The 23155-nt window shown below is 38.9% G+C and overlaps 1 protein-coding gene across 1 annotated transcript in view; it reads right to left on the reverse strand.

The window, feature by feature from the left end:
- Positions 1 to 662: 662 nt before the first annotated feature.
- ssbp4 (single stranded DNA binding protein 4) overlaps positions 663 to 23155 on the reverse strand; it is a 59350-nt gene continuing 36857 nt past the window's right edge. Inside the window, exons 5-18 of the mRNA XM_026197522.1 lie at positions 12277 to 12366; positions 7727 to 7810; positions 5663 to 5722; positions 5508 to 5574; positions 5325 to 5392; positions 4298 to 4365; positions 4168 to 4213; positions 4056 to 4091; positions 3910 to 3964; positions 3653 to 3723; positions 3488 to 3566; positions 3330 to 3358; positions 2108 to 2209; positions 663 to 1929 (exon numbers count right to left, since the gene is read on the reverse strand). Coding sequence (XP_026053307.1) covers positions 1900 to 1929; positions 2108 to 2209; positions 3330 to 3358; positions 3488 to 3566; positions 3653 to 3723; positions 3910 to 3964; positions 4056 to 4091; positions 4168 to 4213; positions 4298 to 4365; positions 5325 to 5392; positions 5508 to 5574; positions 5663 to 5722; positions 7727 to 7810; positions 12277 to 12366 — 885 coding nt within the window. The 3' untranslated portion in view covers positions 663 to 1899. The remainder of the gene's footprint in view (positions 1930 to 2107; positions 2210 to 3329; positions 3359 to 3487; positions 3567 to 3652; positions 3724 to 3909; positions 3965 to 4055; positions 4092 to 4167; positions 4214 to 4297; positions 4366 to 5324; positions 5393 to 5507; positions 5575 to 5662; positions 5723 to 7726; positions 7811 to 12276; positions 12367 to 23155) is intronic.

A 23155-nucleotide genomic window follows, 5' to 3' on the forward strand; every position in this document is an offset into this window, starting at 1 on the left:
CATCAAGAAATGTGTGATTTTAAATGTCCCACAATGATTGATTTTCTGTAATGAGGCGCCGATTAAATAACTGTAGGCATGAAATGGCTGATTTAATGAGGTTACAAATTTGTCAACAGGATTTTTTTGTCAATTCTTAGATTATATACAAAGGATAGTCTCACTAAACTTGCAAGTCATATTTAACCCCAAATTTAAAAAAGAAAAAAAGAAGAATTGTTTTATTTATATATTACAAATATTTACAAATACGAATTATCTGACTTGTGCTGTCAAATCGATTAAATGTACGTATCTATATATAAACATACATATAACTATGTAGTTAAGAAATACATGTAATATATTTTTAAATATACATGTATGTGTGTATATTTATATATATACATATAAACATACACAGTACACACATTTTTGGACGCCTATGTAAAGAAACTTTTGGATGCGATTAATCGATTTGACACCAATAGTCAGAATATTAAAAAAATCGCGTTAAGAGTTGAATGAATTTAAACTTAATTTAGAGGTAAAATGTGACTCAGACATTTTTTTATGTGATTTTCCTTCTTTTTCTGTAATTCATATCCTCCTATTGCACCACAAATGTTGACAGCAAACCCTGCGAGTGCAACCTCATTTGAAGAAAGACATGGAACCACACATGAGCTTCACAGACAAGTAGTGTATTGAAAATACCAATAAGGTCAATGACCAAAAAACAAAAAGATATATTTACAGACATGGGACTATAGAGCACAAGGACACTTGTGCTTGTAAGAGCAGCCTGCCTCCAACTACTGTTACAAACACGTGGGTATAATATTTCTAAAAAGACTTCTGAAACAACGTGGTAAACACGTAGTGGCAAAATTACAATGAACAGGGATGATATTGTAGCTATCAGCGGCAAATCATCTAGAAACAGATAGTAAAATATGTTATTGACCAAAGCAAGAATGGATGGCAGTGAATATGCAATGTCACCCTTTTAGACTTCAGAATGAACTCCAATCTTTAAATACAGTGCCGACGGGTGCATTAAACCAGTGACTGTAGCCACTTTGCTGAAAGAGACACAAAAACTGAGGTTGTAGATCTCGGTAGTGATGACATCAGAACACAGGAAGAGGTATATGTAGATATCTGACGAAACAAACTCAAACGAAGACAAAACGAAGACCTAAAATCATGTAAACAGAAGTGTCATTGTGCATTTGAATGTGTGCTTATTCTGTCATTGATGTTGTTGAGATACAAATGTGCCCTTTACAGGAAAATCCATAAAATTATGAGTACATCATCATCATCATCATCATAGCAATTATGAAAATTATAACAATAATATCAATAATATACAAATATATTGTAATGAGACCATTCCTGCCCCTAGCGTCACCAGTTTAGCTTTTTCCATTTTAAAATGTACACAGCAATCAAAACAACCGCAGGTTTCAGTGTTTCATTGCTGAAAAAAAAGAGAGAGAAAATAGGGCTGAAATAAGGCCACCAGCCATGATGCTGATGAGCAGCTAGTTATGAAGTGTCTTCCTGGCACACGCACATGTACAAACACATACACACACGGTGGTTCATTTGGGGGCCCTTAGCGTCCCGATCCAGTGACGAAGCCAGACAGGCAGGTTGAGTCCATCAGAAGGCTCGATGCCTGCTTTCTTTCGGCTTTGTACTGGGCGTCCTTCGCTCTGTGGCCACGTCGGGCGCTGAAGGGTGCCTCCGCGCCAGCCCAGGGTGTTTGAGGGAGTTGTGGGGAGTTGAAGATCAAACGGAAAAAAAAAAGCAACAACATGCCGAACACAGCAGAGACGAGGAGAACAGGAAGTGGGATGGGGGATGGGTTAAAAAAAAATTAAATAAAAACAAAATTAAAAAAAAGAAGAATCACACACTCATCGTCATGTTGGGTGAATACTGCAAAGAGAAGAGAGGAAGAGGGAACAAAATGAGATTGTGAAACATAATATCATCTGCTTGTGTTATATCATGAGCCGATAATTTCGACTATTGCATAAAGTGAATGTAGGTATATTTGTAATGTACATGTGGATACAGGAGAGCAGGTGCCGATAGCGGTATGATGCAGACTTACACTTTCACTTTGGAATGGGTTTAAGAAGTTGCCTGCCATCTCCCCGTCGTCCCGCGGAGTTCCTGGGGGATTGTTCATACCTGCCATGTTGTTCGGAGAGTTCTAGAAACCCAGATGCATGATGATTAGAGACCCAAGCAAAAATACTCAGAAAATGGTATATAATAAAAACTTGGGAAAGCACAATACCAAATTCTGGTCAATAATTTTAAGCCGATAATAATTTTTTCCAGAGCAAGTTCGATACTGTACTTATATTTTTGGTACTTGCCGATAACGATATTTGTGTTGCATTTGTAATTTTTATTATTTTAGAGACTCACAAAATGGAGTAAACGGCATCTTATAAAAAAACTTGGGAAGCACAATACCAAATCCCAGCCAATAATGATAAGCCGATAATTATTTTCAAGTTATGAACCATAACCGATAAATGGCCAATATTGAAATTCTTTATTTGTGCTAAAAAAATTACAAATAAATTCCTAAAAAAAATATTTAAATGCTACAAGTGAATGTAATCTAAATGTAAATACAGCTAAAATGAGAATGAAAAATGTATTATCTAATATCAGTCGATACTAATGCATTTGAAATAAATCTAATATCAGTCAGTATAATAATATTTTACTGATATTTTGTGCATCTCTAAAGAAATTAAAAATAATTTGTGAAATGCATATCAGTTACTATTAACAAAAAAATATTTAAAATATTTTTTTGCTAATTTAAATACACTTGAAATTAAACAAAACATAAATATTACATTAAAAACTTAACTTAGACAAATGTAGAACTTTAGAAATGGTGCCTTGACAAATAACTGAAAAATAAATTTCAACGCAAGTACTAAAATGACAAACTGAAAAATTTAAGCAAAATAGAACTTATAGAACAAATAGAACTAAAATTTTTTTTTAAAAAGTTTACTTTTTTATAAAAAAAAAAAAAAGGTTTTATATTATGCTTCAAACTGAATTACTAAAATGAGCTAAATAGCTCTCTCTCTTTTATATATATATATATATATATATATATATATATATATATATATATATATATATATATATATATACATATATACATATACATATATACTTACACATACATTAACACCTAAGATTAAATAAAGAACCTAAAAATGTTATGACAAATAGAAATTCATATATAAAAAAAAAAAAAAACATCTATATATAAAAAAACAGATTGACATATATCTCACCTTTGGCATCCCATCCATATCACCCGAGCCTGTGATCAAAAGCAGATACATTTGAGAACTATTCTAAACATCAAAACATATATATATATATATATATATATATATATATATATATATTTTTTTTTTACATATTAGCTATTTGTATGATGAAGTCTCACCTAAAGACCCATTCATATGGTGCGGCTCCATCGATCCCATTCCACCCATCGGACCGTCAGGCCCCGGCCCCATTGGGAACTGCAGAAACACACACACTATTAACGTCCTTCCAGAAAACCATAAATAATGCTAACAAAGGACTAAACCATTTTCCATCAACGTACATTCGGTCTGTTGCCACCGGGGCCGATTGGATTCATCATTGTGTAAATATTTTCACTGGAATTTGTTGAGTCTGCGAGAAAACAGATGACATTTCTTCTCCACAATCTGATGTATTCAAATAACATTTCCCAAAACAAGAGCTTTACGTTTTAAGCTAATTTCCAGTCCCTGAGGTCATTTCTCAACTTTTGTTATGGACTTTCAATAAAAGAAGGCTGATGTGAAATTCAGATAGATTAGATTCAGGCATACTGACCTCCTGGGCTTGGCATGATGGGAGTTCCTGGAGGGCCGCCACCTCCTGGGGGCCCCTACGAGATGAGCACGGAAAATGATTACTCACAAAGAACATCTCGGACAAACAGAGAAAGGGTGAGACAAAATCTTGTGCGTGAAACTCACCACATAGTTTCCTGGTGATGAAGACGAGTATGCTATCTGTGGGAAGAAGAGATACTATGAAACTGTTTCTCTCAGTCATTGCGATATTAAAATGATTGGAAGTGGTACTCACTGAGTTTGCGTTAGGATTAGGCCAAGGCCCTCGACCTCCTGGACCCCTAAAAACACAAGAAGAAATGTTAGAGTGTGTATGTAAGCGTGGCATAGACAGCATGAGTTTGTTCAACCCGGTGGAGACTCACATGTTCATGCCAGGCATTCCAGGACCGCCGAGAGAGTTTGGAGGAGGCCTCATTCCACCGCCGTAGTTCTACAAATGCAGAGATGGCAAAAGTGAACATAATTATGAAAGATGTTATAACACTGTAAAAGAATGTACATATGACCTGCTTTTATTTAATCTGGTAAATGTTAATTCAGCACATCATCCACAATAAATTGTTTTATAATACTTTGATAAAATATTATAGTTATATAATAGTTATAGGCAGGTTATTGCATTTTTTTAATCAATGAAACAACATCATACTATATATATATTATTATATTAGTGAGCGAGAGATAGAGAGGTACATTTATAGATGTTGACTATTGTAGATATATAGATAGATAGATATAGCTATATAGATATAAAATAAAGAAAATATATTTAACTATAGCAATCTCTACACCTATCTTGCTTGTTAATTAATTAATTAATTAATTAATTAATGTAGGTATATTGTAGGAATATCTAATTTCAAAATAAACGCTGTATATTAATGCACAATATATAATAAACTAAATAAATATTTTATGTTTTTTCCCCCTTAGATTTATTTTTAATTAGATGACATCATCATCATAATAATAATAATAGGGGTGCACGATAAATATCGGCCGATAATTAATGCGCATCTCGTCAGTAAAGTCGTTTATCTAATCAGCGGTAAATTCCATCAGGTGCGTGATTTCACATTACTACACAAAACCATTGTTAACCGACAAGCTGCACAAATCAATGCTAATAATGAACATTCAAAGATGTGCATTATTTATTGGCCGATATTTATTGTGCACCCCTAAATAATAATAATAATAACTTAATCATAATTTATATACATTTAAAATAAATAAATCAATTTTCTATACATGTATTTTCCATGAAGATATACTAATTTTATTCCTATTTACATTTCTCTGATATTTCCAGGTTTTCTATGATTATGTCCTATATACAGTATTCCCAGTCTAAGCACAACTGTTTGATTGACAGCAATGTCAGCCAACCTGTGGGCCCATGCCTCCCATTCCTCTGGGTGGGTTCATTCTCATCGGACCGCCCATGTTTGGATGTCCTGATGGGGGAGATGAAGCACAATCATTTTACAAATGCCTGAGCAATTGGAGTTCTTCCATAGCAAATTTCCCTAAACACAGCGGGTTGTAAAACTGTATGGTGCAGTGCGGTACCTTGCGGTCTGGTGGGGTCCAAACTGTTTGGCAGGAGTGGCTGTGACCCTGGGACTCCAACCGGAGGCTGAAACCAAGAAAAAGTGGATGAAACAAGAGCAGAGAAAATGGAAATAGAAAACTATAGCAAATAAGGGTTGTGAATGGGTCAGTACCTGATTTGGCATGCGGAGTGATGGACGAGGTCCACCTGGGTACCGTGGAGACATGAAAGGCTATGGGGAGAGAGCATAGGACATGTCAATCAAAAGACGCCATTGCTAACCTCTCATTAGCAGAACAGGACTACGTTAACCTCACATGCTCTATACCACTGATGATTATATTTAAAAGTCCAAAAAGTGATTCACAGTATAAACATAAGTGTATAGATCTACAACTGAAACTAAAACTAAAAGAAATGTTTACAAAATATTTAGTATTTAAGATGCACAATACAATAGCAACCATCAGGGGGCGCTATCACATTGCATAAAAGGCGTCAGCTTGAGCTTAAAGAGGAAGAACTCAAATATCGGTTCACTGACATGGTGAGCCTGCTGCTATCAGATTGTTTAACAGAGAAAATATATGGTATTTTAAACAATACTTTACAGAAAGAACTAAAATAGAAAGAGGTTGGACAGGAGAGCAATAAGCGACGCACAAACAAAAAGATACTGTCATCATCGTAACCATCTGGAAAGCGACAAGTTACAGCAACAAGTAATTTGTCTTTCCACACTGAAAGCACAAACACTGCCCAACGCCACGTAATCACGGCAAAATAAGAACATATTTGAGGTTTCGTATATAGTTACGAGGCACTTGATTTTTAACCAGCGATTTCTCTGTGGTTGAGCTTATCCAGTGCACCACCGGCAGAATAAAAACAAATCAAGCTACAAAGTTATCTATCGTTAAAAGCTTTATTTCATCTTAAAGTAGTAAGTAATTTTTTTAGGGTTTGATCCAACAACCTTTAAGACTGACCTAATTTCCAGCTCGGTCTACCTACGTTTGCTCCAAGTTTGTGTATTTGGAAGGATGTGTTGGTGTTTGTGTATTTGTGTTAGAGTGCCTGTGTTTATGCTTGCATGTGTAAACGCAAGAGCATGTTTGTGTGTTCGTGCATGTGTTGCATTATTAATAGGATATTGATGGACTATGAAGGACTGAGTGCAGGGTGTAGGGAGGGACCAGGTCTGCAGAGTCCTGGCTAGATGAACTTCCACTCCTTACGGGCTGGGGAGCAGCCTGCATTATTTATTTGGCAACATCGTCACTGTCAGTGAGGAATATGTGTGTGTGTGTGTTTGTGTGTGTTTTCAGAGAGAACACAGAATGAAGTAATGTACTGCTTTGAGCTCTATCTAGGGAAGGGTCTGGATAGTCGTCCAACAATTTACTTAGTGAAACTTACTAGATTAGATTTTTCTTATAGTTTATGAAGTATTTAATTTATATATGTATTTGTAATATACTTTAATTAGATGCAATAATTTAATAAACCATATAGCTCAAATAGTAGAGTTAAGCAATGCCAAAATCACGTGTTTAATTTATAAACTGATAAAAGGTAAACTTCAAATGCAATTTAAGTTGCTTAAAATATTTTTATTCTATATCAATACTAATTATATAATTATTCTATTTACCATAGCAACTTTAAGGTCATAGGTTCGATTCCCATTAACTGCTAAACTGTATACCTTGAATGCAATGTAAGTCACTTAGAATATTTTATTCTTGTATTAAAACAGTCTTATCTATTCTAATGATTATTATATCAGTAATATATAAATCATTATTATATATTTATTGTAACTATGGTAGTAACTCTAGGGTTGCAGGTTCGATTCCCATTAACTGATAAACTGTATACCTTGAATGCAATATAGGTTGCCACCTTATAGCATCCGCCAAATGTGTAAAATGTAAATAAAGGGTTCCAGTTAAGTCCGGTTAGTCAACTAGTCATTTAGAAGTCTGAAGCTTTGCACACCACTAGATCCTACTACTACTAGTGACTAGAACTAGTGAAGAAATTAAGACAAAAACAAGCTCATGAAGCAGACGTCTTCCAGAAATAACAGTGGACCATTTTGGGAATGAACGAAAGAAATCAAAGAATGTAGGTGTGAAGACAGAAAGGGTGACTGGAAAGCTGCTCCCAATGCGTGTCTATTCCACTGTTTATGTGTGAGAGAGTACAAGAAAATAGGGGACAAGGGTCTTACCTGGCCGTGTGGCCCCATCATGGGGTTGTTGGGGTTGTGTGGAGGGGGCTGTGAGTGTGGTGATGGTTGTGACCCGGGTGGCCCCTGAGAAAGTGGGGGGAAAAAAAGAGAAAGATTCAATTGAAAACCTATAGACATGCCATCAAATTGGTCTTTACCAAAGTTGGTTGACCAACAAACTCTCACTGGTAAAGTTAGGTCAAGAAAAAACTGATGATTTTAATGGTATCTAATAACAATGCAGATTGGTAATAAATCTTCCCTTTACTCCCCCAGCGAAGGGTATCTCCTACAGGGCTGGGCAGCTGCTGAAAACTCCTTGTCTCTCAATGGAATCCATTGTAAGTAAGTCCGATAGGCATATGGCTTATACAGAGACGCCGTGCGTTCCTGCACCACATCCCTGTAAAGGGAGACTGATGAACAACTTGGGCTGGATTGTGCGCATGTGTCTTGGGGCGGGGGGGGGGTTGTTTGTTAAATGAAGCAATTAATAAAATCATTTTCTACCCAGCTAAGGAGATAACGGCTTGGCACCGAACTATCAAGATTAGCCCCTCCCGCCAAGAAAGAGAACAGCACATAGTATTCATAGCGGGACAGTGGCATAGAGGACAGCAGCAACCACAAGTCCAACTGTTTCAGGGAAGAAATGCCACTTCCTGACCAAAAGGGGGCAGTGTGTAGCTACTTGCCGAGTGACTCTCGGGACACAAAGTACCAAGCAAAACAAAGCATGGAACAGCAACACAATGCATATTTCATTGTTGTCTCTGTGTACATAATGAAAAAAATTAGGACCACTTCTTTGGCAAACGGCACAGGATTGCGCAATTCATGTTTTTGAGGGTGTACTGCTTCAGAAGGACGGTTTTCACTTGTCTTTGAAGTAATTATTCTGATAAGTGCAGCTGCCTGCCACAGAATCTGTCACAAACCGAGACGATGAATGTGTTGTACCATACAGGACCTAAACATAATCAAGAACCTCTGGTTGTCAAAAACATTAAGAAATCTCGCAAAGCTATGCGCACCAGAGAGGTACTTTGCCTTTAAAGTCACCTCAAATGATGCGATCAATTAATTATTTAGATTTCTGTGCAAAAAGCACAACTGTCAGGAAATCAGTCACAAACCGTGACGATGGCATACCAAATGGGATCTAAATGTTGACAAAGACACCTCTAGCAGTAGCAAATATAAGAAATCACGTAAACCTGTCTGCACAAGAGAGGTTTGACCAAGTATTGAAATAAACTCAATCAAGACCATCCGTAAGGGTGCAAATTTGGAAGTAAGACAACACAAAAGTACACTGAGATTTGCTTACGTGCTGGGACATTTCTAAGTTAACAGGACTACAGTGCTGGACCTATTACAATGTCCCAAGACTCCTGCACCTCGCAGCAAGTCTGAACAAGATCCTCCAGTCCTTTTAACCTTGACGGAACTCTCTCTTTCTCTAGAGTCTGTCAGTCTTTCACTTTTGGTTTTCAGGAGGTTTTTGTGGGAAAGGGCTGATGAAATTATCCCACCTTCTTCCCTCAAAACAAACCCATCCATTTCAGATGTTTCCAGCTAAACTTGAAACTATTTCTCTTCTTTTTTTTTCGCTCCTTGACTTCACTCCCTCCCTGCCTCCCCCTTGCTAGTCTGTCCTCCCAAGAGGAGCTGGTGCAGTGGAGTTTCGACGTGCAGATTATTGAAGAGGCCGACCCATGCAATGGGGGGAATAAAAAATAAATAAAAAATAAGAAATGATACAAAATTTCCAAGATCCGGGCCAGACGCCAGCAAGCAAGATTTTTGTTTCTCTCCTTAAACTCTCTTCCTTTGCGCTCGGTCTCTCTGCAGGAGGTTGCCGGGAGTCTGGGCCTGCGAGGTACAGATTAGGAGCATCTAGAGAGAAGGTGTACAGGAGGGTTTAGCCCTCTTCACTTTGTCCCTGTCGCGCAGGGCCGCGCAGATCACACAGCAGCTACTGCGGTCGCATGTGTTAATTATCGCCGCTGCAGCTGGAGCTGCTCAGGGGACAAAAACAGAGGCTCAGGCGCGCATGTTTTGGCTGTATAGTTCCACTACCAAAATGCTTTTTCTACTCAACTGCAAAAGCGTACTGCTTAGTGGAGTACCATTATTACTTACAGATTTGTTTTTACACCATTTTTGTAGGACATGATTGGACAACACGCAGTTCTGCAAGTTAGTCAAATTTTTTGGCTGAATCAAAAATAAATGGTTCATAACAATCAGACTACATTCGTTTGGTGCACAAACTTTGGGGCACAAAGTTTTCTTAAACGTGTACTCGTGACTAATAAAGAAATAATTTGAGAAATAAAAATGAACAACAAACTAAAAGACATGCAAAGGAGGCGAAGAAGCACAAATGTCCACCTTTTGAAACAACAAAGTTAGGATTCTAACTGCAGAATCAGCATCACAACCTGTTTCAACCACAATTCTAATAAAAACAGAAGCTACAGAAAGAGCAGCTCCAATTATTAGCACAACTGTGTCCAGCAGTCATGGCCGATGCAAGTGGGAGGGAGCAGTAGTTAGCTCTTGAGAGGTGTGAAAGAGTGATATACTGGCCACTAGGATATATGCCAAGATATAATTGGTGTCACCAGACAACAGCCACTGGTCGCGTGGAATTGGGGAGCGTACAAGGAATGCACGTGGGCCTGGAGGAGCTCGTCTTTTGCAATTGTTGCCACATTGCCATCTCTCTCTTCCTTCATCTTTCATTCTTTCATTTTGTCTTCACTCTCTCCATGCCTCTCTTCTGCCATGCCCTGGGCTGCTACCAAGAGGGAATTACTGCAGTGAAGCACAAAGTCCTCCCTCTTCCCCCCTTTCTTAGTTCTCTCTCTCTTTCTCTCCCGCTCTTATGCACACAGGCACTATTTATAGAATGCAATGTCACTCACACAACAGTCAGATCGGTCCCTGCTCTGAACATGGCTCATACAACATTAACACTCTCCTCCTTAACTCTGCCAATCTGCCAATCCATGAGATGCTCTACCTGATGCTCATCTCAGCATCTGCTGCTTTATGGGATGCTCTATCAGCTATTCTACCTGACAAACTGCAACATTCTGAAAGCATTATTCTCTCTGCAACCCTATCTGATGTTGTACTTGATAGGATGCTCTATCCGACACTCTATCTACCTTGATGCTCTAGCCTACCTAATGTCCAATTTGTTTCATTGGATCTTCTGGTCTCATTGACTCCATTGGACCCTCTATCTGCTGGTCTAGCTGGTGCCTTATCAGACGTTCCATCTAATCTATCTGATATTTAACAAGATGTTGAATACACTGCATCAGATTTTCTAACCAATCTTGTTACACAGACTCTAAAGGATGCTCTTCCTTACCTTCTATCTGACATTCTATCTACCCTTTTGGGTGCTCTATCTAACCCATTGATATTCATCTGTCAAGATATCTCATTGACTCCATTGGGTCCTCTATCTGCTGCTCTATCGGTTGCTCTGATCTTCTATCTAGTCTATCAGAGTTAGATGTTCAATCTAATGCAAGATGTTCTATGTTCCATCTAATCTACCTTATTTCTGACAAGATTTTAAACATACTGAATCCATTTTCTATCTAATGAATCTTGTTATACATGCACTCTATGGGATGCTCTATTGGCCACTCTATCTAATCTTTTTTCTACTCCATACCTTCTTAAGTTTTATTAAATGTTCAAATCACTGCATCGCCTTTTCTGTCTCATATCTTATCTTTTATTGACTCTATTGAATCCTATATCTGCTTCTCTATCATCTTCTACTGGAAGTTATCTGATGTTCGACAGTAAATCCACTGTATCAGATTTTTTTTTTAATCTAATGAATCTTGAATAAATACAGAATATGGAGATGTATTTTGCATATGACTTGCACTAAAACAAATTAATTTATATAATAGCTTGATTTTTTGCCGTACAAAATTTGGGTTATGATAAAAAATAATGTTTGGCTAAAATAATTTGTCTTTCTAAGGTAGTGTGTGTTTCTTTAGGAAGGTGACTAGCTTTTGTCTGACTATAAATAGCTCAATAAAGATTACTATGGCAGAGGAACTCCCACAGGCGCCTTGACTTTAGGAACTATGCCCCTAAGCATCCCATAAAATCCCAGCCCTGAATTTAAAATACACAGATATGTTGTTAGATATGTGTTGCCAAAGAGCTACAACCAAGCACGCATGTTTTTACCCATTTTGGCCTTAGGGATTAAACTGTCGAGGCATTCACACTGATGTCAGATCAGGGGCCACGACTCTGTTTGTGTGTCAGTGTGAGTTGCTACTGTACTGAACTACTAATTTAGACACACAAAATGGAAATGAATGGAAATACGTAGAGGGAGAGATAGCGGGAAAGAAACATCTGGACGGGGATTAGAAGAACTAAAGGGGGTTAGCGAAAGTAGGGGTGGGGTGAGGGACAGAGAAATGGTAAAAGCTTAATGCACAGGGTTAAAGGAGGAGGTTGAATGGGAAGATGGGGGAGGAGAGAGCAGCCCTTACTTGAAAGAAGCCGGGAGGCATGGGTCCACCTGGCATGCCGTCGTTGGGCGGCATGTTGCCCATCACAGGACTGGGAGCTGCTGCCGCACTCTGAAACAGAGAAACATGCAAAGTCTGGTCAGAAAATAGCATAAATTCCAAACCAATTTCCACATTTTAACCATTCAACTATTTGTTTCAAGTTTGTATATATTATAGTGACATTTAAATAATTCCAACTTTTCCAATAATAATTCCATAATACAACAACATACAAGTAGAATCTCTCGTCACATATGTGAGCAGTTCTTTAGGTTGAAGCCTGGGCCCCCCACACCCTAGACAAAGCCAAACTCAGCCGTGTCTTTCCCATGATGGTAAAGAAGGGGTAGACAGGGATTACACACGACCCAGTCCCCATCCTCCATCCTGTAATTAGATACCTCGCTCTCGTCTGAGTGGAGGAGGGTAAATCGCCTCAGTACTGCTGACCCTAAATAGCCCAGACACTCACCGCTGACCCCAAGAGGGTAGAGGGCACCGATCCATGCACCAACATACACAGGCACAGGTACACAATTATCTCTGTCTTTAGCTCTCACATATATGTAGCTGCAAATCGAACCCTAAAGCCACATACAATCCATAACTCCAAATACTAAAATTCCCTTAGGGCTTCTTCCCACCATCACCTAAGTTTGAGAAACCAAGAAATAGTTCCATTTTAAAATGTTTTCCTTGACTTCCGGTTCCATAAATTGATTTTTCAGAGAATAAAAGTCCATTCACACCAAGAATGATAAAGACAAATATAAAGATAAACATAATAAATGTCCACACCACTGAACAATTTCTGCTGCTATAGGTAAATGTTCAAGCTCTTTAAAGTTGGATGGGTTCTGATTGGCTTTCAATGTATTCAGTGTTCATCATGTCTTTATTGTTAAAGCTGATTTATACTTTTGCGTCAAACCTACGCAGTAAGCTGTGCATAGTATGGACAATCTACGGCATAGTCTGACGTGCACCTCTCCAAAAAAGTCATTTTAAATGTTACACCCTTCCAGTGGTGGCGCTAGGGTGGAAACTTGCTTAGTCCCAGCACAGCCCACACAAGTATTTACTAATGATGTTCCTGTTTTTTGGTGTCACTTTCATTAACATGGAAAATGAACATTAAAAACCTAAAGAAAAGTAAAAAAGTGGCTAATATGTTAAACAGATTTTTATTTATTTATTCATTTTTATTAAATCGGTGAACAAAATAAAGCTGCTCTTAATTTTCACTGACGACTGCAGTGTTAATAATTTTAATTATAAGTCTATAATTTAATTGTATAAAATTAATAGACCTTTAAAAAAAAACACTTTTTAAAAAGCATTTTCTAAGAGTAAGCTAATAGCCTAAATTTTAATTATCCTCACAGCGCGGCATGTAGTGCACCGCAATAATTTAATGTAATTTAATAATAAAAGTAGCCTAATAAGAGAAGAAAGTAACTGGCCTACATTAATTGGAAATGCTAAATCCTCTAAATATTGCCAATTTTTTTATGCTTTTGACAGTATCTCCAGCTATCGTTGACACATGATATGAAGCAAATCAGCAGGGGGATGTTATCGTGGGTTATGTCCACTGTGTAGAAATAGTTGTATGAATTGTCGTCACTTTATCTACTGTAAAAAAATGGTTGGAATTTACCATGTTTTCCAACCAGTTAGCATTGAGAGTGACTGACACTTGATGGTCAGACAAAAAATGACCAAAAAGATTAATCAAAATTAAATAATGAAAAAACAAAATCCCTACTTTCTTTCTTTTCTATGTGCACTCGTAAATTATATTAATTTGTAAGTTTCATATTTGGCAGGTGGCACTAGAAGTAATATGACTAATAACAGTGCCATATGAGAAGTTTTTACCACAGAAAAAAATTAAATATGCCTTTTTCAAAACTGCTGTATATAAAAAAAACACAAGGTGGCTGAATTTGCATGCTGTTTAGATAGCTGAACTCAACAATACTGGCCACTGGACGTTTAAAATAAAACAAAGCAAAGTCTTATCATTTATTATAAAACGTATCATTCATCACTTAGTTGTCGGCGACAACGACACAGAAGTACAAATAAAAAACCAACGCACTGCAAACGGCATAGAGGCTACAATGTATGTCTGATGCAGAAGTATAAATCATCCTTTATAGTTGTGGTGTGGACTTTCAAATTCTCATAGAATTAGAAAGATTATGAAAATTCTGTTATCATTATAGTATCATCCTAGATTTGAATGACTTAAATCTTGTCTGGTTCTTTTTACACAAAAGTGTCATATAGCTTCAGTAAACTTGGAATGTAGAGCTTAAGATGTATGGATTACTTTAATGAAGATTCTTAGAGCTTTGTTTACAATGTGCTTTTAATATATAACAAGTGATAGAATTTAAATTTTTTTTTAGATAAACTAAGACATCCCTTTAAGACATTGTCACAAAAATGACAATTCACAAGCGCCTGCAACAACCACCACAGAAACTCCACAGATTTGCATATAATCTATATACAAGGATGCGGTTTCTCGTAAACTAGGGAAGAAAAAGGGGCCGGAGGCTGGCGCTGGGCAGATAACAGGTGAGGTACGGCCAGGCGCCGTGTTTGCATGTAGTGGAGGGATTGGCGAGTGTGTTTGGTTAAGGAGAGGGAGGGGCTGAGTGACAGATTGGGCCGGTGAGATTTTGTTTACACAGTGCTTGGTGTAGGTTTAACCAGCACAATGACTCAAACAGCATATATGAACAAGTGAAAATGCAGAAGGCGGGCGGATGAATACTTTAATTAAAACAAAGAGATGAGCTAAAAGGAAATCACTGGCCAGAATGACCAGCAGCCCATCAGCAGGAATGGGAGTCATTGGTAGCTTGCACACACACACACACACACACCAACACAGCGCGACTCCACTGCACTCAGGTAGAGCGGCAGAGGGCCCGATCGGCTTGTTGCCATGACAACTCAGACCTTGGCTCTCCCGCTCTCTGGTGCCCATTAAAACCCTCAGGCCGTCAATCACTCGCCCGGCCAGGGAGCGAAAGAGAGGGAGTGCGAGAGAAACTGAGAGAGGAGAATGAAGATAGAGTATAAAGGAGCCTGTGGCTTTTGATAGGCCTGGCTGTTTGCTACTGCTCCCTTTCGACCACATAAACAGACACATTCCAGTTCCTGTTAACCCGTCTCAAACCATGCTTTGCATGTTTTGTCCTCTTCCTTTAAAGCAGAAACATTATACATGCACAGATGTTTTTTAAAGGTTTTGAGCACTAAGGAACATTCATGTTTAATATCGATCAAGTAGGAATTTCGCGTGGGGGAGGGAGGCTGATGGGGTGTTAGGGGATTTTTTCAAATAGATTTGACCATGGGTTGAAGATGGTCACACAGTTTTGATAACGGAATTTTTATTTTTTGCCCACAAAATTGTGCCAAAATTTCGCTCATGTGACCACAACGACATTCAAATAAGAAAAAGTCATCCTATAATTTTACTTTAATATAAATGTTCATGTAAATTTTAACAAAACGGTGACACTTGTCATCAGATTACAGTTTTCCAAACACATTAAATACATAAACACACACAACACAAGCACACACAGATTTTTAAAGCATCCAACACTGCCAACAGCATGTACATTGTTTTTTTTGGAACATTATTGATTGCATAATAGAAGCAAGCAAGCAGATTATAGATTCAGCAATAAAATGTACCTAATTAATTATTCATAATCCATGAGTAATATGGGCGGCCTATACGTTCACCAAAAATCCACACATAACACTGTCCAAACCCACCGAAGTAATTAGCCACTGCTATTTTAATTATTGGTATCAATCGTGGGGCTCGGCTGGCCAGCACACGGTGGGGAAAAGGCTTAATCTTGGCATCGATCTGGAGCAGGGATCCAGGCTGAGGAATGGATCTTACCTTATCTGTGCTCAGATGAGCATGGGTAACCAGATCACAAGCTGACAAACACAAACACATGTGCTCTGGTAACAAGTCACTGGCAACTCAGCACATGCTAAACAAGAGACACAGTGGAATGGAAATTATGAATCGGACTTAACCTAAACAATATTCACTAGCTATTAGATTTGTACCAACTAAAACAAAATACCAGTTATGAATCAGAAGTACAAAACAAGGATTTGTAAAGAAAAATATCAGAGTATTACGATATAACCCAAGAGGAGAATAGTTTTCCTTTGCTGTAAACAAAACTTGGTTCTCGCGAGAGCTTATGCTACACCTGCATCCTATGATATCCACTGGAACCACACCACTCTCTTGTGAACGCGCATATGACAACCATCCAGAGCCGTGTGGAGCACTTTTAATTATGGATAGATGCACCTTTTTTGGACTTTAAAATCTCGACACCCATTCACTGCCATTATAAAGCTAGGAAAATGAGTAAATCATGAGGCAATTTTCATTTTTGGGTGAACTAACCCTTTAATCTCAGTATATCAGTACATTGATTTGACTGAATAGCACTGATTTGATTTGACTGAAATTGTATTACTTTGACATTGCTAGTCAAAATGCTTTTTTTTTTAAAACATCCCCAAAATAAACATCCAAGATACCAGCGTTCTTCTAACTTACTGCATTTCAACACACTCACTGCCTCCTCCGCTCTTTCTCCCAACATCCACCATTTCCAATAACTCTGTCAGTGAAGTTGACTCCATAAAGATTAGCCAGTGAGGACTGGCAGCCATAATCAGCCGTGCTGGCTGACAGATTTGCCTTTTAATCAATGGGGCGCTGGGACGGCAATCTACATTGTGTAACATAGGGAAGCAACTATGACAAGGGGTCTCTCTCTCTGTCGCTCCCTTTCTTTCCCTCCCATGGCGTCAACAGCTGTTGTATCAATCAGGTGAATTAATTACCAGTAAACAAATCTGCTGAGGAAACCCCTCATGCACACCCCCACCCTGCAAACACACACTCTCATACATACACATACTGTATTCCCAGATACCCCTAGCTTTCTCAATCTCAGTGGCCTACAATACCGCTTGCTCAAGGGCCTAATCATAAGCCATGTACAGAGACAAGCGTGTTAATGTGTGTGTGGACAGGTGGAGAGAAAGTTTCCCACCCAGAACACCTTCTGAAACACCAAAGCAGCAGTATAACTGTGAAACATGGAAAAACAGACCAATAATCAATAGCTCCACCTGTTATTTACATTAGCCATTACCAATTATTATTACCAATACTAATTTACTGTACTTAACAATGAGCCAAAAATCTAATGTGGCCTTGAATACTTCAGGTTTACTTATTTGAAGTTCATACTAAGATTGGAAAAGACAAGTATGCAAAATTCTTGCAGAAGTATGCAAAATATTTCAAATTCGTTTTTTTAATATTAACAAAACGTTGATGATAATACAATAAAACAAAGTGCTAAGGTTGTACATTCGACATTTAGCCTGTTGATGTAGGCATTTTTGATTTACGTGCTCAAAACTAGCCTAACTGTTTCATAACAGTACTTAAACACTAAAAAACATTAACCAGTGCAAACAATCACAAATAAACATTAATTATGATTAATACTGACATAAACTTTAAACTTTAATTGATCTGCCTTGAACTGGGAAAGTCACGATGCATATACAAACACTCTGTTAGCAATGTTTAGTAAAAATTCTTCCCATTTTAAATACATTGCATATAACACGAGTTCCAAAATGTAAACACAAAAATGCAGTCAAAGAAGCCAACATGCTGAAATTTAATGCAAACAGGATTAGCTTACGCAAGACCAACAGCAGCAAGATGGTGTTTGGATACAGCACATGCATTGCACCGCTGGGCACCACCCTGTTGACCACCTTATTGGCCAGGTCAGGTATTTTTCACAATGGCCTCACACATACAAAAAACACTGGAATAAGCTCCAAAATTACCAAGAGAAAACAAGGTCTAAGAGGAAGTAAGGAAGTAAGACATTCCACACAGATTTGAGTTTTAATAAAAATGAAATTCAGAGCTCTGGCATTATCCTTTATTTATTCATTCATAATAACAACCATGTAAACCCAAAAAGATACTGTACATCAACATCTTTCTGTAAGCAACATCTTCAACTTCACACATCATATGTCAGTTATTTTCATGTCAACTTGAGGTTAATGCACAGTTCTAAACATCCAGAGATAAGATGGAAAGAAGAAACGCCTAAAAGTGAAGAAGACTGATAAATGTAGTTGGGGTGGGGGTTGGGATGGGGAAGACGTAGGAAGGTTTTAATGCCAGTGTTGCCATCCTATTTCTAATGTGAAACATGCAAGGCGGTCATATTACGATCCATACATTGCAAGAATGGTTGGCGGGAAGGGCGTTCCCATTGGGACCATTGATGTTGCCTGCTGAAAGGGGAGTTTCCCATCTCTCCCTCCCTTTCTTTCTCTCTCTGCTTTCCTTTTTCTTCAAGTACCCACTCTAAGTAGGAAGAAATCATTCCTCTTTGGTAAGAGTCTCTGGAGTTCCTGCTATGTGGTTAAGGAGCTTAATGTACTATAGTTAACATTCACGGAGTCTGAACGCTGGGAAACCGTAGGAAACCTAGCGGGCTGTGGGTACCCAAGAGGAGCTAGAGGAACAAGGAGAAAGAAAGGGCCTCGTTTCTGCCAGACAGGGGCTTGGAGAAGGGAAAACACGAACATTCCTTAGACAATGAAGAGTCAGTAGCACTGGACCTTTGCGCTTGAGGCACCAACAAAAAAAGAAACACAATGAAGGAGAAAAACTATGGTCAGGTTGAATTCCTAGATAAAAAAAAAAAAAAAAATGATAAGAAGAAACTGAGAAGAAATAAGTTAAGTGGTGGCAAAGATAGTGTAGTTAACAAGAACACAAAGTCTAGGCAAATGAAAAGCAGACAACACATCAAGAGCCCAAACTAATTTCTCCATTCTTCAAGCTTCAGCCTGGTTAAAGTGGCTTTGGGTTCCCTCAGATGTCCAAATCCACAATCCCTTTATGCAGATCGTGAGTGAAACCACTGAAACTGAGTCAGCCAACTTGTAACCGGCTGTGGGCAACAGTGGTCAGCCCACCCAGTGGTCAAATCTGTCTTCCATCTACAATAACTCACTTCACTTCCACAGAAGTTATAAAACTGTCAATAGATGCGGTAGCATTAATCCTAACCTTTCTCCAAAACCATGCAAAAATGTCCTTTTAAGGAATCAAAAGCAACTATGATGTTTTCTCTCAATCACAGTTGCTAGAGAAGCAGCAGCATTCAGGAGCTCAAGAACACGTTGCTTTTCTCCAAACAACAGTGTACAAACGTGAGCATGTCATGCTAACCTGCGCTAGCATCCCATCAATAAATAAACAGCCTCACAGAATTATCTCTCCCCAGCCTCATGCCCCAGCACAGGTTATGCTACTACTCATGTTTTTTCCTTAGAGAACAAAAAAATTACAATAAAAGAGGTCTCATAGCTCAGGAAAACAAAGGTCACCCTCAATTTAAATGGATTCAATGAATGAAAGGTACCGTACTTTTAGCACATGCAGCTTCTTTTCAACAAGATTCTCATTATACAGACAACATACATTCAATCATTTCATTATCTTGTCTATATTATAAACTAATGTGCATCTAAAGCTTGATCAACCCAATATCTGTAGATCATTTCCAACTGGAAAGCACTTTCTCTTCCACTCTACAGGCTCACTGCCGGTATCAAGTCTCCAACCGACCACAATGCACTGCAAATCCCACCACATCTTTACAAAAAAGGAACACAGAAGCCATGACTCTGCACAGAGTCAACAGTTTGATTTGATAGTGATCGTTTCTGTCAGAGGAACTACAATATTGCTTTTAAGGTCTGATGAATTAACAATCCAGTCAGTCAGAGCTAATTTTAATTGCATTAGCCCTGTAGGAAGCATGGATGAAATGCAACTTCGTAGTGCTGGGCGGTATACCGGTTCATACCGAATACCGCTGTTTATTTTTCTTATGATATGAAGGGGTTTCTTTTCACTGTTGGGAGGACATGGCTGTATGTGTTGCTAAGTGTGAAAGTACAGAAACTGAAGCTGTAGAACTAGTAGAACGTGATGACACAGAAGAACTTGTCCACCATGTCCACTGACCGCCAAACATACCCACCGCCCGCAGCCATCAGCTCCCGCGCCTCACACACACGAGCGCGAATTCAGCGCTGATTTAGCAAGCCTCAGACACTTTTAGCGTCTTTTTTCCATAGATTATATACTGACAAACCTAGCGACTTTTTTGGATAAACCTTAGCGATGATTCAGTTGGAGGATATCGCCAGTTCTGCCCCGCGAGTGCGAGGTCTGACTCGAGTGTGCAGTTCTGTGCGAGTTCTGTGCAGTGAGCGGCAGAGAAGCATCGCTCTCATCTGGCTGTACCGCAGTTGACTAGTCAATAAATGAGCACAAAACAGCATGTTGATTTTATCATCCTGGTTATCATTTATGGGCTGTGTTTCGTTACTATTTAGACTGGATTTTTTCTACAATATTCCCTCATCCTGACAGTGTAAATAGTAGCCTATTTTAGGGCTGGGCGATATGGCCTATAAATAAAATCTCAGATTTAATTTTTTTTTAATTCGATTTCCGATTTTTTTCGATTTTCCCCCCTACTAAAGGAAAGCAATGAGTACAAACAGTAGACAACTTAAAGCAAATTTTGCTTTTATTTAATCAAAAGTAGGGCTGCTCCAATCACAATCGGCCGATCGTTAATGCGCATCTCGTCAGTAAAGCCGGTTCTCTAATCAGCGGTTTAAATTCCATCAGGTGCGTGATTTCACATAGAGCAGCTGTTACTACAAAGAGCCGTTTGTTAACTGAGTAGATGCGCAAATAAACGCTGAAAATGAAGTTGATTTGCGCATCTTCTTAGTTATGGCTCCTTGTAGTAACAGCTGCTCGATGTGAAATCGCGCACCTGAGGGAATTTACCGCTGATTAGAAAACAGGCTTTACTGACAAGATGCGCATTAACGATCGGCCGATCATGATCGGAGCAGCCCTAATCAAAAGCAAGACAAATGTAACCCCCATTTTCATATTCGGCTGGTGCTACTTCTTTTGACTGCGATGTACTTTAGGCAGTGTGGGGTCTTTTGCTCCACATCTGTCGCAGCAAACCCATCCCAGTTCCAAACAACAGATGATTTTATTCCTTTCTTGGGAACAAACTTCCAACTCTCACCGGTAGCCATGTTGTCGCTTGCTGTTTCGTGTGGACTATGATGTTGTTGTTGTCGCTTGCCATACTGCCATGTGAAACTAACGCTACAGAAGCTCCGGGGAGCCAAAAATGTGCCATTACAAAAAAACTCGATTTACTTATTTTTTAAATCGCCTGTAACAAAAAATTTTAATTAATTCATTCAATCGATTTTTCGCCCAGCCCTAGCCTATTTCCTCTCTCAACCATTAGAAAATGTGATTTTCACCCGGTCATGCATGGGAATAAATAAATACCACAATATACAGTGAAACCGGTATAATTTCGAAAATTGACGTGATATACATTTTCGGTCATACGGCCCACTACAACTTCGTTTGTGCTGTAATGTGATTACAGTGACATTGGAAACCAAATATTTGGTGTCAAAGTGTTTCGGCAATGGAAGGTGAAAATGATCCCGATCTCAAACAGTAAATGGGCACTCAGACCCTGGGGACACCAAGAGGACATGTGTCCGGCAAACTCCCAGCACATGGTGTCTGTCTCTCACTCTAATCTCAGTCTTGATATACCATTCCATCTCTCTTACATTCTCTGTCTTTATGCTAATTCTACATGTGAACACGAGCAAACTACAAAGTCCCAGGGGGGAAAAATGGGGTTGTCTGATTCCACACCCTCCCTTCTCTCTTCCCCCTCTTTCTGTCTCTCTCTCTCTCTCTCTCTCTCTCTCGCCACCCCCTCCCACAATAGAGTCTGGGTGTCAGGCAGCTCACAGAAGCCGTTGTCATGGTGACAGGTCCTGTCTGTGTTCCGTCCCTCAGGCATCTCGGAACGAATGGAGAGAGAAGAAACCAATATACATGCATTGTCGAAAATGAGTCTATGCGAATTGATTTGAAAAAGCGACAAGTGTGGCACACAAGAATAAGGTGGAGAAAAGAAGCATTTCCCTTCTTTGACCCACCATTGTTCATCTAATGGGACACCGAGAGGTCAGGGATGGCATGGACTGTCCCCAAATGACAGAAAGTCCTACTAGAGCCAGCTAACAGAGTAGGCATCTCACACCCCTATTCCTGGCACCCTACGCCCTCCACTTGACCTTTCAGACACCTTCCACCAATCCACTCCAACCCAACTGCCCCAGCATCCTGCCCCATCTCAATACAGAACTGCATGCAGATCCCTCCATCACTCCATATCATGTAACATGCCTAAAACATTGTGCACCTGGTGCCGGCTAAAATAAGTTTTCCTGCAGGGACCATGTTAAGAAGGCCATTGGGTTCTCGGAAAAGATGTCAACAAGTTAGAAAAAATTAAATAAAGGCAAGCAATGTTAATATAAAATGCAAGACAAAGCAAATGCTGGATATAACACCTTTATCCTGCCGTTTTGTTCAACATCTGTTTGCAAATTTTCACCAACTGTCCTTAGGACTTGGCTTCAAAAGGCTTGGCTCGAAACTTGCAGACTTTTTACTCCAAGCTGCATGTTCCTGAAAATGAGATGTTAGCACTGGTTGAGCCACCTGGCTTCTTTTCCATAGCTCCAGAAGACCATGAAACCTCCAAGTTAAAGAGACTAAGGAGTCTGCACTGCTCTCCAAGTGATGTTTAGCAACGCT

The sequence above is a fragment of the Carassius auratus genome, chromosome 22 (assembly GCF_003368295.1).
Source record: "Carassius auratus strain Wakin chromosome 22, ASM336829v1, whole genome shotgun sequence".
Taxonomy (NCBI): Eukaryota; Metazoa; Chordata; class Actinopteri; order Cypriniformes; family Cyprinidae; genus Carassius; species Carassius auratus.